Source organism: Mchenga conophoros, linkage group LG12 (assembly GCF_057382185.1).
Source record: "Mchenga conophoros isolate Kocher_MC1m ecotype Shallow Benthic linkage group LG12, M_conophoros_male_GT1.1, whole genome shotgun sequence".
Classification (NCBI taxonomy): Eukaryota; Metazoa; Chordata; class Actinopteri; order Cichliformes; family Cichlidae; genus Mchenga; species Mchenga conophoros.
Genome location: NC_140537.1, coordinates 31,149,203 through 31,167,448, shown reverse-complemented (window position 1 = coordinate 31,167,448; position 18,246 = coordinate 31,149,203). Strand labels below are relative to the sequence as shown.

Here is an 18,246-nt window from a genome sequence, read left to right as displayed (position 1 = left end):
TTTCATCACCTGCACACTCTCACACTAATATCATGTCAACTCCAGGTGTCCCGTGTTCCCATGCAAACCAGCACGATCATGCCTGAAGTGTTTGCCTATCCACCTGCTCATTTGTATGTGGTTTTTCGTCACTCCTGCCTGCAGCTACTGAAAGGATAGCACTTCTAAAGCTTCCAGTGAAGTTGAGATGAGGACAGCTTGATTTATTTTCAGCACTGTTTTTAATCATTAAAACGGTTTCAATAAGGTGTAGGCGCATCTAAATCTTCAGCTCGTTTTAGCTGACTGGACGATTTACTGCGGGACAGGACTGAAGAAGAATGAAGGGCACGTTGGCCTGATCAAAAGTAATCGGCGGTCATTAAATTTGAGCATCTTGGTTATGTAACATGCTGGGAAGCCCGGTTGGTCGAGCTCTTGACGCTACACCGTGACGACGTGAGGATCTCACAGACGCGCACGGGGACCTCTTATCTCCATCAGGGATGGAGGTAGATTCGATTAACAGGAGACAAGTTCATGCTTCCCTCAGTGTGTCTGAGGACCCCGTGATGCGACAGGGAGAGAGACAGTCTTCGTCCTCCTTCGTGCACCACCAGTGAGACCGGGATGCGGTTTTCCGGCGGTGTCGGTCGCTAACTGAGCCCATTTTGACACCAGGAGGAAAAAAACATATTGGCCGTTATCTGCTGGAGATAACACTCGGGAAGCATGGCAGGCGCAAAGCTGACGCCCTCTCCCTCGGAGATCGACCCAGACGTCAAGACCGATGTGCAGAAAACACCAGAGCCCACCTGGGTCAATCCCTCCACCCCTCTCCGGACCATCGGCTCTTTGGGGAGCGATGTCGACCAAAGGTAGCTGCCGCAGATCCGCACCAAAGGCGCATGTTTCTAAATGCAGCTCGCTTGCACACACGCAGCATCCTCACGGTGTTGCAAGCGACCGGCACATCAAGTCTTCCTAATAACTTGGCTGGTAATTAACAGTAGTCGTAATCAATATTTCATTACCATTAAAGCTGTCCGCCTGTAAACTGACATTTCCCACAAATTTACAGCGTAGTGTGGGAACTACGGTAGTTACGCATCGGGTCCTACAGGCTATATTTTCCCATTGGGATTAAACATTAAGGCAACCAGTACGACTCTTTGAGTCACTTTCACGACAGATGGCTGAATGATCGCAAACATTTCTGTCGTGAGTCATTTTGCTCCAGGCATCAATGGGATTCATTTAATGACTGCAGTGTATGGGATTACATAATTCAGTGGATGCTGCATTCCCATTACAATTTTATGAATCTGAGAGTTTGCGTGGGGTAGAAGTAGTCTTTTGCAGGTTGCATGAGCTAAGTTTTTTTAATATTATTAATGCATATATATTAGATTGATAGATGAAATAAAAATGCAAACCACAGGAGAGCTCCTCACATACCCCCTCCCTATATAAAAATACTACATGTTATTTCACAATGTGCGGGCACCAGTCCATAAAATCTGCTTTTACTCTGCTACAATTTGATAGACAAATTAGATGTGGTTCCTGTAACAACTGAGGGATGCATTTTTTTTTCTTTCGGAGACAAAAGAACTCAAGAGCTGCAGAAATGCTGCTGTTCAAGCTAATATTTGCACTGTTATCTGCAGGTTATGAGGTTGGGTTGACTGAAAACAGAGTGTGCTTATTTGGCTGTGCTTCAGAAACTACTGCACAGCCAGTATGCTGGTGGTGCAGTGTGCCCTGTCTCTCAATATTTATAGCACATATTTTTCTTCTCACTTTTTATGTGAAATACTGATATTTATCTGCATGTTTGATCAGATCTGCTGGGATTTAATCTGTTCTGAATGATGGAACATTTGCTGTTGGTTGTGATTTTAATATCCATATTGAGGCTACAAAAGCAACAGAGTGGCATGGGAAATAGCTAAACAACGTGATTACAGGAAGAATGTCAAATGCAGCACATTTGGATCAAAAAATCATAATCCTAAAATAATTGGCTACATTGTTTATTAGAAACTTTAATAAAAACAAAACAAAAACAAACCCCTTTAATTAAATATCGAGGATAGATTAGAAACATTCAGTTTTTACCACAGAATCCACCCTTCACTTTCTCAGCTAAAACCATGGGCAGAATACACACACCTCTGCAAAGCTGCCTCCCCGAGGCAAACGCCTCAACTTTAGCTACTGGATTTTGGATGACAGATCTGGAAGGATGTCAGAGTTTGTTACAGAGTTGGCAGAGATGTCTAAAGCCCTGAGAATTCAGGTGGACATAAATCAGAGTTGAGGCTTGAGCTATCACTAAATGGGAGCAATCTTTTGATTCCGTTCAGTTCCAATTATTCATATAGTCCATACTGGTTTCTCAAGAACTTTACCTTGCAAAGTAAAGCTCTCACAACATCACAGGGACAAACCCAGTGATTCATATTGGATTTTTGTCTTCAGTCTTCCTTTTTTCAGTGTTTTTTGTCAAGCTTTATTAGCTGTCAAATCCTAACCGTTATGTTCAAACGGATGTTCAGTGTGGTGAACATGACAGTAGAGCAGATAACAAAACATGTCTACTAAAAATTGCAATTACAGCTGTGATCAAGACAATGAAGACAGAGGTTTAAAGTCCTATATATGCAAACAGGTGAGCTCAGTCATCAGTGCTACCAAAAAAAATAGGAGAAATATACACTAATGAAAACATTATTCACAGATGACACATCAGTACTTGTGATGATGATGATACTGGCAAAGACAGTGAATAATTAGCCAAAATTATAATGTGTGATTTTGACACTGAGGGAGGAGATGAAGCTTTTGAAGTTACTGGTGTCCTGTAGGTGGATATAGTCAAAGTGACAGTTCAGATCCATAAGAGCAATTAAAACCCAACAAAAGCCAGTAAGTCTGTTGGCAGCTGAACACTGTAAGAATAGGTTTAGAGACACTGAACAATATTGACTATTGCTTTATTGCCATCCAAGACTGTTTAAAGGGTTGTCTAGTACACTATCTACAAACGGGTTGGCTGTAAAACCTAATGCATTAATTGGCCAGTTGCCCTGAGCGCGGTCCATCTCCTTTGTTTACAAGGTAGCGAGTTTTGTTGATAAGGGCTTATATCTTAATTGAGGACATAAATTAATAAAAGTTGGCCTTCATTTTCATCCAATCATTACATGACCAGATTTTTGCAGAGATAAAAAAAAAGTGTATTAATTTATCCAAGTCACTTGCAGGGTGATGTCTGTAATCTGAGAGCTTTCTGGGTTGTGAAATGTGGTCAGCGGGGATTTCTGTCCAGCGGGCGATTTCTGTCCAGCTGGCTCAGGAATGAAAGGATGCGGAGAGAGTAAAAGAATCAATAATCTGGTCCATCGTATAGCACGGTCTATAGGGAATTCATCTATTTTGGCATAATTTACAACACCTCTATGTTTGTTTATATCGATTCTCTGGCCGTTATTGACATCTTAATATTGCAGGCAGTGAGAGACTAATTAAGTCTTGGAGGATTTTCAATAACAGAGAGAGAAGGATCATCTTTTAAACGCGGGATGTGGTCAGAACTGATAAACACATGCAGATTTATTTTGGCTTCGTCCATCTTCTCCACCACTTTGTCCTCGCAGTGAAAAATGTGTTTGCAAATCGAGCATTTGGTCTGCCTTGCTGAGGCACTATTATGCACTGTATATTCTCACTAAGAATGGACCAGGATATTGCAAAGGATGATTTGAATTTTTTAGGTCAGCTGCGTAAGAACTTGATAAAAGGCAGAGTGACTGATGTGCAGCGTAGGCTTTATCCCATTTGACATTTCAGCAACGCAGAGCCTTTCACGAAGCTCACGTCTGTCAGTCCAGAGGGCTTCTGCTTTTTTAGCCAAGTTAGCAAACTACTTGTGTACTTGTATCCTTGTACACTTAATATTACCTCTTCAGTATTAAAGCATCAAAGTTGACTTTAAATTATTAAATTTGTGCAAAAATGCTGGGCAAGTAGAAGGTCGTTGGTTCAGTTACAGTCAAACAAACAAATCACCATTGATGTTTTGTCAGGGAGGACAACCAGGCTAAATCAAAAATGCAGAGCTAGCTGCTGTGCTGACCCCGTCTGGCAGGGGAGTAGCCGAAAGTAGCTTTTATAGTAGGATTAAGTAGAAAACTCAATACGGCCACAAAACTGCTGTTCGATTAGACCCAATAATCCCAAAGATATAAAAGGGACAAATTCCACAGTATATATGTAATATGTGATAAGGTTTGTCTTTGTGATGTTTATTATTGCATCAGCAGAGATATTATAGGTAATAATTCTTTACTGTACCTGCTCTAAGTAGTAACTTATGCTAAGTAATATTTGACACTGTTGCAAAGCATATAACCTCCCTTCATTCATTTTGTTACTCCAGTTTTCAAGATTTAAAGTGGAAGAATAGTATATATTATATACCAGAATGATACTTTTGCTGTTAGCTTTTTCTGTGAATACAGACAGAAAATGTGATGAGGGAGCAGGGGAATAACATTAGGTAAAGGTAATGGGAGTTGACTTGGGGAAGGTGCGACTAAGGGCATTTTGACCATTTAGTATCTTTACCATCTAAACTTCAGTCTAGGATTACTGTATGAAATGGAGATGCTGCAGTGTGAGTCTCTTGAGTTGCTTCTGGGATGTGTGGAGAACAGTATGGCAAGCTACCAGACTGAAAACTACACTTCCCATTTGCCTTTGTAATTTCTGCAGTCATAAAGTATAAGTGCATGAAGCCCTCCCACATTATCTCTGTAGCTCTCACAGCTGAATGTTACTGGAAAACATACGTTGAAAGTGCTGGTCATGTTGCACATAACTCAGTACCTCCGCTCACACCTTCGCTCCAGATCTGCTCCAAAGAGGTGAGAATCAAGTTGTTCTTTACTGTAATTATTTGATCTTAAGTATACTAAGGCATGACGTTAATGACATAATCTAATAACGTCTGAATTATAATTGAAAACGGGACAGATTAGACTCTGCATGCAGTGTATCTGTTGTAAGCTAGTCTCCATTCATTTTAGCCTCTAAATTGTTTAAGCTCTTAGTAGCCAGATAGCATCTTTATTGACCAGTAAAGTGCTGTGAAATATCCACCAAATCACTAGCGGGATCACAGCAGAGCAGTGATGGTCCTGTTTTTATGTACATTATCTCTTATATAAGCCGACTAATCATTTGCTCATTGGTTTAACTCTGAATTAACATCTCAAACTGCTGAAATGTAGTAATAAGCAATGATAATATACTAATAAAACTGTTAGAAAATTAGTAAAGTGTTGCATTGCAAACCTGGTTCAGTGTGTTTCGTATGGTTCAGAAATTTCCCAAAAATGTCCAGCAGTCCACATTTTTTTTTTTTATCTTAAAGTTCTGTGTGTGCTAAATTCTCAAAGTGAATTTACTGAATTGAATCTGTCTTTCAGAAGTGGAAAATGTGATGTTATTAATCATTTAAGGTTGTAGAAATGTTTTTAACATCATTCTAGATTACTTGAAGAAAGAATTGCTTGGTTTCAGGTAGGGCTGCACGATTTTGCGTAAAATGAGAATCACGATTTTTTTGCTTAGAATTGAGATCACGATTCTCTCACGATTTTCTTTTCCAGTATAAATATTTATTGCACTTATTAACTGCACATCAACTTCAGGTGAGACTGAACATAAAAACAATAAATAAACATAAAAACAACAAATGTCTCACATTATGTCGTTGCCGCAAAACGTTGTACTGCTTGAAATTCCATCTCCACCGTTGCTCGACGCTGCGTGTATAGAGCAGGTAGTGCAACAATAGAAAAATAGTTGCGGGACGGCACTGTGTAGCGTTTGTCTAGGGTGTTGATCATTTTCCTAAATCCCTCGTTTTGCACAGTGTTGATGGGAGCCATATCTTTGTTCAGGTGATAAGTAATAGCCTCCGTAATTTCTTTGTGCCTGCGGGAGTTCGACGGGTATAGGGAAGCGCTGTATAAGGTTCCCGTTATTGATGTTTGGGTGGTTGACGGGGTTTTTTCCCCTGCCAATTTTAGCAGCCAGCTTCTGTATCACGTGGTATAAGGCTCCGCCCTTGTCATTTGTTGAGCAGGAAGAGTGAGCGCTTGTTTTCATGCAGATTACGTCCCGGATCAAAATGCGGTACAATCGTCGTCTTTTTTTTTTTTTTTTTAATCATTGTCATTTGGAAATGAGATCGCACATAAGTATGAATTGAGATCGCAATTTTCTAACGATTAATCGTGCAGCCCTAGTTTCAGGATATTGAGCCATTAGAAGAAAGTTGCAGATAAATGAGTGTACATGGACACTGATCTTTGGAAATTAGAATGAAACCCATTTTCACTGGCATGTTGGAAGTGAGAGCCATTGTTGAGATGGTAAAACGTGCTTGATTAATTACTGAAATGGCAAAGTCCTCCCTTGTGACCTCTCTATTTCCTGAGTGGAATGGACAGTCCATTAGTCCATTTAGAGTTTTGACAATCTTCTCAACGCAAACCTCTCAGCTCTGCAGTCTTTATTTTCAACACATATTCCTCCACCACCTCTTTTTTTATAGGTTTGACTGATATAAAGACCTTGTTCATGTAGAGATTTCAAAGACAATTCAACCCACCCTTTGTCCATTCACTTTTCCCCAAAATTGATATGGAATATTTTTAAATATACTCCAGACACTGAAGCAGCTTACTTACTAGATTAACAGTAAATTCAAATTTTTTTTGAGTTTTTGGGGGTTATTGGGATATTTTCATAGGTCATAGTGAATACTTAAGGGTGGAGTGGGGGCAGCTGAACATGTGGTGTTACCTGACTGAATATAGTATACATATAGTATGTATACATACCGTTTACAAGAGTTAAAGGAAAGGGCTGTGCTGTGATTTCTTCTATATTTACTTTTACCTCAAGTTCATAAGTACGAAGACAGAATATCACATTTATTTTTCTCTCACACAAAGCTAAGGTATATTTTCTCACTTTAAAACAAAGGAAAGTAATGTCCTAATCCCAAAGTGATACTCTGAATATATACCAAATGAAAGCAGTGTACAAAAGAAGAATCACTGGTATTAAAATGAGAAAAATCTGTGTAATAAAAGTCTGCCCCATGAATGGCCTTTTGACTCAGACAAGACCCCAGACAAGATTTTTTTTTTTCCATGAAATTTGTACCTGTGTAATTACTGTGTTCATGTTGTTTCCATTTTTGAATCTGTGACGTTATGTATTACAGTATAAAAGAAAAATCCCATTTAAAAACTCATACGTTTTGATTTGTTGTCAGACAAAAATGCACACTATATTATATAAAATACTACAACTTTCAGCCTCAGTAAGAAGAATGTAAGAAAATAATCGACGTAAGACTACTTCTTCTGCTTCAAATCAAATTGTACATTTAACCTGTGACCCTTTGCGCCTCAGATCTATTCATTTGTTAGTGAGTGAAATTATCTGGGTATGTCTCTGTTTGTCACCTCCCTCAGTGTTACATACTTCCCTTCTTTTAACGGTCATCTCAATATGGCAACTTTGAGACTGACCCTGAGGATGTGTACACTGACTCCCTGTGGTTTGCGTTAAGTGTTCCATCTGTTCTTATGGTTAACTTAATGCTTTTTTATGTCACGTTAACCTCAGATATAACCAGTATCCACTGTAAATGTTTATATTTACTTGCATGTGAAGTTTAATGGTGACTTAATGAAACCTGGTGGAAAAGTCTTGCAGTAAGAAACAGCCACTCAAATATAGTATTTGGTTAACCTGTTTATTTTATATGCCTTAGGTAGAATTCCTTTAGGAATTTCACTAACATATTGTCACATTCCACTTTGGCCTTTCTTGCTGCACAACTGATTTAAAATTCTCTCTGAAGTTTAAATTTGGCTCCATTATAACTAAGATGCAAGTAATGAAACTACATTGCAGTGGCATCCTTTTCTTGCTTTTCATCCTTTCCTTCCCTTTCCTGCTTTCTTGACCCCACTCTCTCCTAACCTGTACCTATCTGTGTCCGTGTGTGCTGCGTCCAGGTATCAGGAGGAGTACAGTATGGACTCAACCAATGCCCAGTAAGTCTCTGGCAGCATCATGCTTGCATGGCATGGATTGTGTCTGCAGTGATAACTGGACTGCGAGCACCAAAGCATATGCATAAAGCACTTTTCACTGGATTTTGCCTACACCATGTGTAAACATAATGCCATTACTGTGATAAGTTGCAAAGTTGGTAGATGATGCAGAAAGGTCATTCTTTGGCTACCTTTTCAACAGTTGTTGTGGAAAAGATGTTTGGTCCATTTATGGAAACTGGCCACATTTGATCATACCACTGTAAATGTTGGAAAGGTAGCTTTCAATAAAGTAAATGCTGGTGTATTTGTTTTTCAACTGAATGTGCACGCCAGGCTTCACCACTTCAGTGTTGTCAATGTCCATTTGTGGGCTTGAAACATGCAACTGTGTGAGCAAATATGACAGAATTCCTAGAAAAACAAAGAGCTAAATATTGTTGAAATGGGGGCTGAAAACACTAACATGGAAATGATTCATGCCTTACTTACCATATAATGTGCATGTTGGTGAGTTGAAAATCATTGAAATGTTTATCATCTTTTAGACCGACTGAGTTAGATGGTCTTTTTTTTTTTTTTTTTCTTTTTTTTTTACTGCAATACCTTTTGGGAAATTGAGACATTTCAGTGATAACTCAGATTTTGGGTTGTGGCTGTAGGTGATGGATCATCAATAACGTGGTAAAACCTGAATATGGAATCTGTAGAATTCCTTCTCTTCTGTAGGTGGTTTTCCTTTAGCTGTTATGACTCGAAATGACAAGTGCAAAGTGTAAATGTATACCAGTCAACAACATCATCGAAACCTTTTCTACAGTTTCACATTAAAACAATACATTTTAATGAGATGATCAATGTTATTTGCATCCCCTGTCAGTGGTTATTATTGATGTGACTGACTGGTACAAGTCACATCATCTCTATGCTGCAATTGTTAGTCATGTTGCAATGAAGTGCTGGGTTCTTTCTGTGTGGGGCTGTAGGTGTGAATGTGACCGTGAATGTTGGTTTTGCCCCTGATGTTGCTCCTGATGGCTGGAATAGATTCCATCCATGAATTGGATAAGTGGATGTTAAGAAAATGGATGAATAAATGGGGGGGGAAAGATTTTCCAGCATATATATATTGGTGTTTCAATTATTCAGATCTAAAAGTTTGAATAAACAACAACAAATTTATAGTCAGATTATGGTTTATTTATTGAACTTGTACAGATAGAGGAAGTTTGTAGTGTTTATGGGAGCAGTTGTCTTGTCTTGTCCAACATATGAATAATGTGCAATAGCAGCTATGGTTAACCTGTAGATGTAAACACCTGCCAAACAAACATTGAATTTGTGACACGTTCTGTAACATTATTAATCCTTCAGCAACATTAATGCTCCAACCTTTTACCGACACACCGCAAAAGAAGCTGAAATGTCAAGATCCTCCCTCCTTTGTCAGAAATGACAGGTCATTTGACCTTTAAGGCTGCGGTTTTATTCTTGATTAACCATCCTGTCAGTAAACTGGAAATGGTAATGTCACATACACTAATGACAGTGAATCTGTGTGTGTTTACTCTGTCGGTTATCTGTTCATTTATTTGTTTTTTCTGACTGTCTGTGTAACAAATGTATATGTTTAACTTAATTTAATGAAACCACAGTTAACAGAAAACATATTTGATTACTATTCATTTTGAAAACGCTTGTTCAAGAAACACTGGTATAACTTGTCAGCAGCAGACCTTTCAGCTGTGGTTGCTAATAGAATACTTTGTACTGCTGTGTAATGCTACTTTGTTGGCTATGCAGTTGGAGGTTGGGTTGAACATTGTGGGTGTGTTGAGCTATACGCATGTGTTAACTAAAAAGTGCTTAATTAAAGGCAGTGCATTTTAACACGGTGTTAAAGGATATGCCTTTTAAACTGTATTCACTGTGGGGTGATTGACCTTGTTTCTGTGGTGCAGCAGTTGCATTACCCTGGCAACACCATGAGGAATCTTGAAGTCATTTTTAACTAGGATATGTCCTTCAGTGCGCATCATCAATATGTAGGACTGCTTTCTTCCATTTGCGCAATATCTCCAAAATTAGAAACATTGTGTCTGAGAGTGAAACTAGAAACTAGTATTACTTCTAGGCTGGACTACTGTAATTCGTTATTATCAGGATGTTCTACCTGTACCTGAAAAGTTTTCGATTGATCCAAAATGCTGCAGCAAGAGTACTGACAGGGATTAGAAAGAGATAGCATATTTCTCCTGTAATGCTTCTCTTCATTAGCTCCCTGTTGAATCCAGAATTAAATTTAAAATCCTGCTCCTTACATACAAGGTCTTAAATAATCAGGCCTCATCTTGTGTTAATGATGTTTTAGTACCATATCACCCCTTTATGGGACAGACTTCTCATTCCTAGAGTATTTAAAAGTAGAATGGGATGCAGAGCCTTCAGTTTTCAGGCCCATCTTCTGTGGAACCAGCTTCTAGTTTGGATTCAGGAGACAGACACTATCTCTAGTTTTAAGATTAGGCTTAAAACGTTCCTTTCTGATAAAGCATATAGTTGGGGTTGGATCAGGTGACCCTGAATCCTCCCTTAGTTATGCTGCAATAGGTCTAGGTTGCTATGAGATTATCATGATGCATTTAGTGTTTTTTCTTTAATTACCTTTTTCACTATGTTGTTTATACATTCTGCATTTCATATTCGTTATTATTAATCTGACCTTGGTTCTGCTGGAGATTTCTTCCTGTTAAAAGGGAGTTTCTCCTTCCCACTGTCACCAAAGCGCTTGATCATAGGTGGTCATATGATGATTATGGTTTTCTCTGTTTCCTTTGTATTATTGTAGGGTCCTTACTTTACAATATAAAACACCTTGAGGCAACTGTTGTTGTGATTTGGCACCATATAAATAAAATTAAATTGAAGTTGACGCAGTGCAGTGGTTACTTAACCATTTCTTTCAATGATTACAATTTAATGAAACATTAAAACAATATTTAACTGCATTTTTATTTGCCTGTGAAACATTTTCATACAATTCTTGCAAAGGAGGGAAATTCATGAAGTTAGTATTTCCTCTACAAAAAGACATTATTAGGGTATTTTGACATTATTTCTTTTTTTTTTTTAAATCCAACTCATGAATAACTTATTTTTTTTTTACCATTTTATGAATTAGACCCTTCTGTGGTCTTTAACATCACCCCAGTGCCATTATCCAATCTGACAACCTTGTGCTTTTAAGTCTTATCCAGGCACTGAGGTCTCTGCACTTTTTACAGTGCTAAGCCTTAAACTCAGGACCTCTGTAAATCTGGAGTTCATGCACATTCTGATTCTTTCATAGAAAAGGATTATCAAAACTCACACATGGAGGCTAGATCTAAATTATTTCTGCACTTAGAGCACTTGAGCAGTACCCTGTTAAAAACCTCAACATTTTGTACCTTTTCGTTTTCTGCGGACAAAGGAACATCTCTTTTATGTGATGTCGCTTTCGTTTTATGAAACTATTCGACAAACAACATTGCTACAATGCTCTTGAAATATTCAGTCAAGAGGAGGATAAATTTGGTTTTACAAAACCAGCACAGTCAGCACAGCAGGCAGCAATCTTAAAGCTGCACATTTGTGTCAGAACTCCTTAATAAACCGTGAAAGACATATGACAGTTGCTTTGAATAAGCAGCTTTCAGATGCCTATTTAAGGCTTCATTGCACTAATGTTTGCTCATACATTCATAAGTATTAGGAACAAAACCATTCAGTGTAATCTGGGTCCGTCAGCGGTCCACACCACCCACGCTCATGTGCAGCAGCTTACAAGTTGTACATATCCTATAGACAACCAGAAATCACCATCCCTGCCCTTTCATGTTTCCCTTGTCTATCCACTGAACACACAGGTCCTATTAAAGTTAGTGAGGAAGGCTTCCCCTCCAGATGATTATGACACAAACACTTACACATCCTTCTTGAGGATTGTGGATTCAGTGTCCATTTGATAAGCTGCCTTCACAGTTAACACAGTCGCGTCTGAGCTGAAGTCCATATTCTATCTTTGCACTATAATAAGGCTTTGGAAAAGTACCTGCAACAATTGGGAAGTTTTGAGTGCTTTAGAGTGATAGAAGTAGAGAATAACAATGAAGCCACTGCTTTTTATTCGAGGAGTATTTTTAGAAGCCTTGCAGCGTTTATATCAGGAACACTTTAGTGGGAGGTGAATAGGACATTTTCTATTTTCAACTCTTTGCTTTGTCAGAGGGGCAGCAGAGCAAATCTGCCATCAGAAAATCTAAAACTGTATTAAGGCTGTGATGTGAAAGAGTTTTTTTTTTTAACACTGTTTACAGGTAAGATGCATCATTAATGGTCTGCATAGTGATTCTGTGGCCTGGTTATCATCAGAAACCTTGAATTAATGGGTCGCTTCACTAAGGCTGCCTGGTTGGTCAGGGATAATCAAACTGATGTGTTACAGATTTGGTTCTTTGCAACTAGTTGCAACTGGCAGACTGCAAACTAAAACATACAAGGCAAGGTTGCTGTTGATTGGGCTCTGCAATAGATGCAGAGCATGAAGCATCTGAGTACCATCTTAGGACTGATATCTGTTGTAGACTCCTTCTTGAGTGACTATTACGACCCCCATTGTCTTGTTGTGGTGTTTGCCTGTGCTTGATTCTGCAAAACCCTCACACATATTCCATATGGCGCAGAGCATCTGGCGGCTGTTAGACAGAATTTGTTTTTTGTTCGTTCTTTTTTTTTTTTTTAATCTAGAATGGGGCTTTGAACAGATCTGTTCTGCTCGTCTGATTATCCCGAGGTCAACAAGCTGTTTGATGTTTATTTACATGGTCTACAAAGCAGTTGTAGTTGTTCAGTGTCTCACATGAGGAGCTCATAAAATTGCAATCCTGTCACAGGCAGCGGTCACTGTAAACAGCATTTGTATTTGTGTTTGTTTGTGTGCCACCTCAATACTATACATATATGTATATATATTAGTGTTGAAGCTCTATATACCGTAAAGAGTTGTTAGTTGAGGACTCAAGGTCATATGATGCATCTATCCTGTGTGCGAACAAAGGGACTGCATCTTCTTAAAGTTATTGTCTGTTGTGAACACTGTGTGACTCCTTGGATATACAGACTACTAATCATCTTACCCTACAGTCATTGGTGGTGGTTGTTTGCAGACTCGAGATGCCAAAGGAAAGAGAGTATGTACTTGAAAGGTATTGCTGTGGGTTCACAGCTCCTGGCAGCCACCTTATGTGTAAGAAGACCTTTTTGTACCCTTGGTCAGAAGTGTTTTATAAGCACGATAAAAGGTAAGGACAGCAAATGTTTATCCTTGTGTATTATGTGGACAGAAATAAGTGTGATGAGAAGTGCTGTAAGGCCATAATTTTGACTGGCTAGTTTAAAAAAAAAAAAAAATCCACAGAGGCAATTCAGTAATTTATAGCTTCTTATTCAAGACCATTTTTTGCTTTTTCAGTTGTGAAGGACCATAGCTTAGAACTGTATTCTGAATCTTTGTCAGTAAAATATTGTTTATATGGTTCAAATGACTGAAATTATAGAACAAATGCACAGTTTTGAGACTACTGAATGTTGGGTTAAGTCATTTTTAAATATAGTCTCAGGAACTTTATGACATGGAAATTGAGAGCCATTGGTCTTAAGAAAGTAATGGAAAGCTAGAGCCATATGCAAGACATGTCTGAATGGCATATTGAAGTCCTAGTTGTTGACATATTTCTTGTTGTGTACTTTGTGTAGCAAAGCATATACAAAATCGACTTTTCTTCAATCCAAAATACTTTGATTGATTGATTGATTGATTGGTAATTTATTTCAACATGTGAACAATATACAAGTACATTTAGAAAAGAAATGAGAGAAAAAAAAAATATACTATACAAATTACATACAAAAAAACATTCTGATTAATTTACATGTTGAAAGGGAGTGGGAAGAAGTATACACTTATTTAATCCCACCCCTGTCCCATAAATTATCAGTGAATATTTAGTCAGCTTCCTTACTGATATAATTTGTAATAAAAATAGTGAACAGATTTCTGATATACTATATACTATAATATCACATCATGAATTTTTTGTTTGTTTGTTTTTAAATAGAGACATTCACTTAATTTAAATATTTTCCTTTTCTTTATAGATCGAGAAGATCATATTTTTATAACTCTTTTTGAACAGTTTTATGTTTGGACATTGCTTTAATTCCATATTCAGTTTGTTCCATAGTTTCACTCCTTGAACAGAAACACAAAAGCCTTTTCTTGTAGTACGTACCTTCATTGTTTTGAAGTTACAAAAACCCCTTAAATTATAACTTCCTTCTTTCAAAAAAACATACTCTGAATATTACCTGGCAGTTCTTTATTTTTTGCTTTGAATAGAATTTGTGCTGTTTGGAATTTCACTATATCGTCAATTTTCAATATTTCAGACTGCAAAAATAGTGAGTTTGTATGTTCCCTATAACCTGCATTGTGGATGATTCGAATTGCTTTCTTTTGAAGAGTAAAAAGTGAATGTAATGTGGTTTTATAGTTGTTGCCCCAGACCTCTGCACAATAGCTTAAGTATGGTGAAACCAGTGAACAGTAGAGAATATGAAGTGATGTTCTGTCGAATACCTGTTTTGCCTTGTTTAGTACTGCAATGCTTCGTGATACTTTGGAATGAATATATCTTACGTGAGCTCTCCAGTTAAGTTTTTCATCTATTATTACCCCCAGAAATTTATTTTCACTGACTCTTTCAATATCAACACCATTTATTTGAATCTTTGCATTTGTATTTAAACTACTATTTCCAAATAACATAAGTTTAGATTTATTCAAATTTAATGATAATTTGTTTTTATCAAGCCAGAACTTCACTTTACTTATTTCATTAGTCATATCCTCCAATAAATTCTGCAGATCATCACCAGAGCAAAAAATGTTTGTATCGTCAGCAAAGAGAACCATTTTTAATACTTTGGACACTTTACAGATGTCGTTAATGTACAAGTTGAAGAATTTTGGACCCAAAACTGACCCTTGGGGTACACCACAAGCAATGTCCATACATAAGGAGCAACCACCATTTATTTTCACAAACTGCTTTCTGTCACTTAAATAACTCCGGACCCAATCTAAAACTACCCCTCTGACACCATAACGTTCCAGTTTTCTTATTAATATATCATGATCTATAGTGTCAAATGCCTTTGTCAAGTCTATGAATAACCCAGCCACATATTGCTTTTTGTCTATGGAATTTGTGATGTATTCTATTGAATCTAATAGTGCCGATGATGTTGATCTGCTTGATCTGAATCCGTACTGACTCTCAGTGAGTAGTTTATGTTTATCTATACATTTTTCCAGTCTGTTTTTAAACAGTTTTTCAAGAACTTTTGAGAATTGAGGTAGTAAAGAGACAGGCCTGTAGTTTGTGAAATGGTGTTTGTTTCCAGATTTGTATAGAGGTATAACTTTTGCTATTTTCATTCTGTCTGGAAATCGACCAGTTTGAAATGATAAATTACAGATGTATGTAAATGGTTTTATAATAGCCTCAATGACTCTTTTAACCACTATCATATCAATATCATTACAATCCAAAGATTTGTGATTTTTACATTTTTTGACAATTTCAAGAACTTCATTTTCATCAACGGCTGTGAGAAACATAGAATATGGATTTCTGTCAATCAGTGTATCGGGTTTTTCCTGTGCTTTCCCAGGATGAGTGATTGTTCTTGCTAAATTTGGTCCAGCAGTTACAAAGAATTCATTGAGACTATTTGCCACAACATCCATATTGTATTCTTCATGGTCATTACAAATGAAATACTTGGGATAGTTCTTTTGTCCAGTCCCACATTTTATAACACTGTTCAGGATTTCCCATAATCTTTTATTATTATTTCTATTTATATCTAATTGCTTCTTATAGTATTCCTTTTTACTAAATCTAAGTATATTAGTTAACCTATTTTTATATCTTTTGTATCTGATTTCAGCATCTTTAGTTCTCGTTCTTAAGAACTCTCTGTATAGAGCATTTTTCTTTATACATGCATTTTGCAGACCTTTTGTTATCCATGGACAGTCCATATATTTCTGTTTCCTACTATATTGCTTTATTGGACAGTTGGTATTGTACAGTAATGTAAATATTCTAAGGAATTTATTATAAGCACTATTAACGTCCTGTTCCTGATATACTTCACCCCAGTTTTCCTTCAATAAATCTTTTTTAAATGCATTCATTCTTTCTTCTGTTCTTACTCGTCTGTACTCTTTTTTACTGTCCATTTTATTGATCTTGTAATTCCTATCATAGATTGTAAAAATTGGAAGATGGTCACTTATGTCGTTAATCAGGAGTCCACTTACAGTCTTATTTTCAATGTCATTTGCAAAAATGTTGTCTATGAGAGTTGCACAATGTGATGTAATCCTGGTAGGTCTAGTAATTTTAGGGAATAGATTCATACAGTGCATTGTGTTTATAAATTCCTCAGTGGTTTTATGTTTATTTGGGTTTAGCAAATCAATATTGAAGTCTCCACAAATGAAAACTTTTTTGCGAGCTATTTCAATAAATGTTTCTTCTATCCAGTCTTTAAATGTCTCAATACTACTACCTGGAGCTCTGTATATACAGCTAATGATTACATTTTTACTTTTTTCTTTACAAATTTCAACTGTAATACATTCTAGTACATTATCAATCACCATCGTCATCTTTTCCACCACATTAAATTTCAAGGATTTGTCCACATACAAGGCCACTCCTCCTCCTCCTTTGTTTCGCCTAGTTATAAATGTGAATTCATAACCCTCCAGTTCAAAGTCTGTTCCTTTTTCCATATTGATCCAAGTTTCTGATAAGGCAATGACACTAAATGGATGTGAAAACTGGTTAAGATATTCTTTGATATGACTAAAATTAGCATAGAGACTTCTACAGTTAAAGTGGATAATTGATAATTTATTCTCAGTTTTAATCCTCTGATTGTAGTCTTTATTTGTATAGTAGCAGCAATTGTTATTGTTAGATGAGAAAAAGTTGTTGTCTGGATCTATTTCATATTCCAAGTCGTGTGTATTGTGATCCATATAGTTAAATGTTTTCAGTTCCAATTGATCATATTCTGCAACTGTCTGACTGATGCAGCTGATTCTTCCAGATGTATCTGAGTTCTTCCTTCCAGTGTGTGTCATAAGTGAGTGTGTGGTTGTCTGTTACCTTGTTTGCCGTCCAGATCGTGTTGCTCACTGATATTTTTCGAGATCCGCCATATTTTTAATGGTCAGAACTTTGGCTTCCTCTGGTGATCCGTTTAGTTTAATGAATATTTTGCAGTTCATCGTCCAAGTGCCTTGGATTTTTCCCAGCTTCTTAAGGTGTCGCACTTTTTTGGCTATTTCAGCGTTGTGTTTGGTTAGATGTTCATTGATAAAGACATTAGATCCTTTTAATTTTCTTCCTTGTTTCAGCAGCGTAATCTTGTGCTTTCGATTTACAAACCTTAATATAATAGCCGGTATGTTGCCGTTCCTCCTGGGAAGAGGGTGGCATGCTTCGACAGAGTTACAGTCCAGGGCAATCCCTTTGGACCGCAGGAAAGCAGCCACCTGTTGTTCCGTGGAGCTAATGTCAAGCTCTCCAGGTTCCTCGTTGCTGTCAGCGGTCACCGCCTGAGCGTATGACCGGGGTTTAATATGGAGCCCAGTGATGATGACGTCGTTTATCCTGGAGTATTGTTCCAGGTCAGTGACCTTACTTTCCAGGTATGCAATCTTTTTATCTTTTTCGGCATTTTGGATGCGGAGGAGCTTTACCTCCTCCACAATTTCAATGATATTTTTCTGCTGCAACCTGATAGTAGAAATTTCCTCCATTATGAAGTCAAGGGACTTTTTAATGTCCTCGACTTCCTCAGCTGTCGGTGTCCTCTTCGGCCCCATTTTATCTGGTTACCCTGGTAGCAGGTTCGGTCAGCTGATTCCTCAGTCAGCTGTTAGCCTGGTAACGCGTTGGCTAGCCTTACTTTATAATGTCCCCCCAAACTACAGTTT

General features: G+C 37.6%; 1 protein-coding gene across 18 annotated transcripts in view; it reads left to right on the top strand.

The window, feature by feature from the left end:
* The window catches only part of kcnt1b (potassium sodium-activated channel subfamily T member 1b), a 79,762-nt gene that overhangs the window by 17,452 nt on the left and 44,064 nt on the right, over positions 1-18,246 (top strand). For 12 of the 18 annotated variants that reach the window (XM_085295238.1, XM_085295252.1, XM_085295241.1 and 9 more), the window contains exon 4: positions 8,088-8,126. The exons of 4 other annotated variants lie outside the window; for them this stretch is intronic. In XM_085295238.1, the coding sequence (XP_085151364.1) occupies positions 8,088-8,126 (39 nt within the window). Of the gene's footprint in view, positions 1-314; positions 858-8,087; positions 8,127-18,246 lie in introns of those variants that run through there. 2 more of the 18 variants (XM_085295246.1, XM_085295248.1) reach the window with 2 other exon arrangements.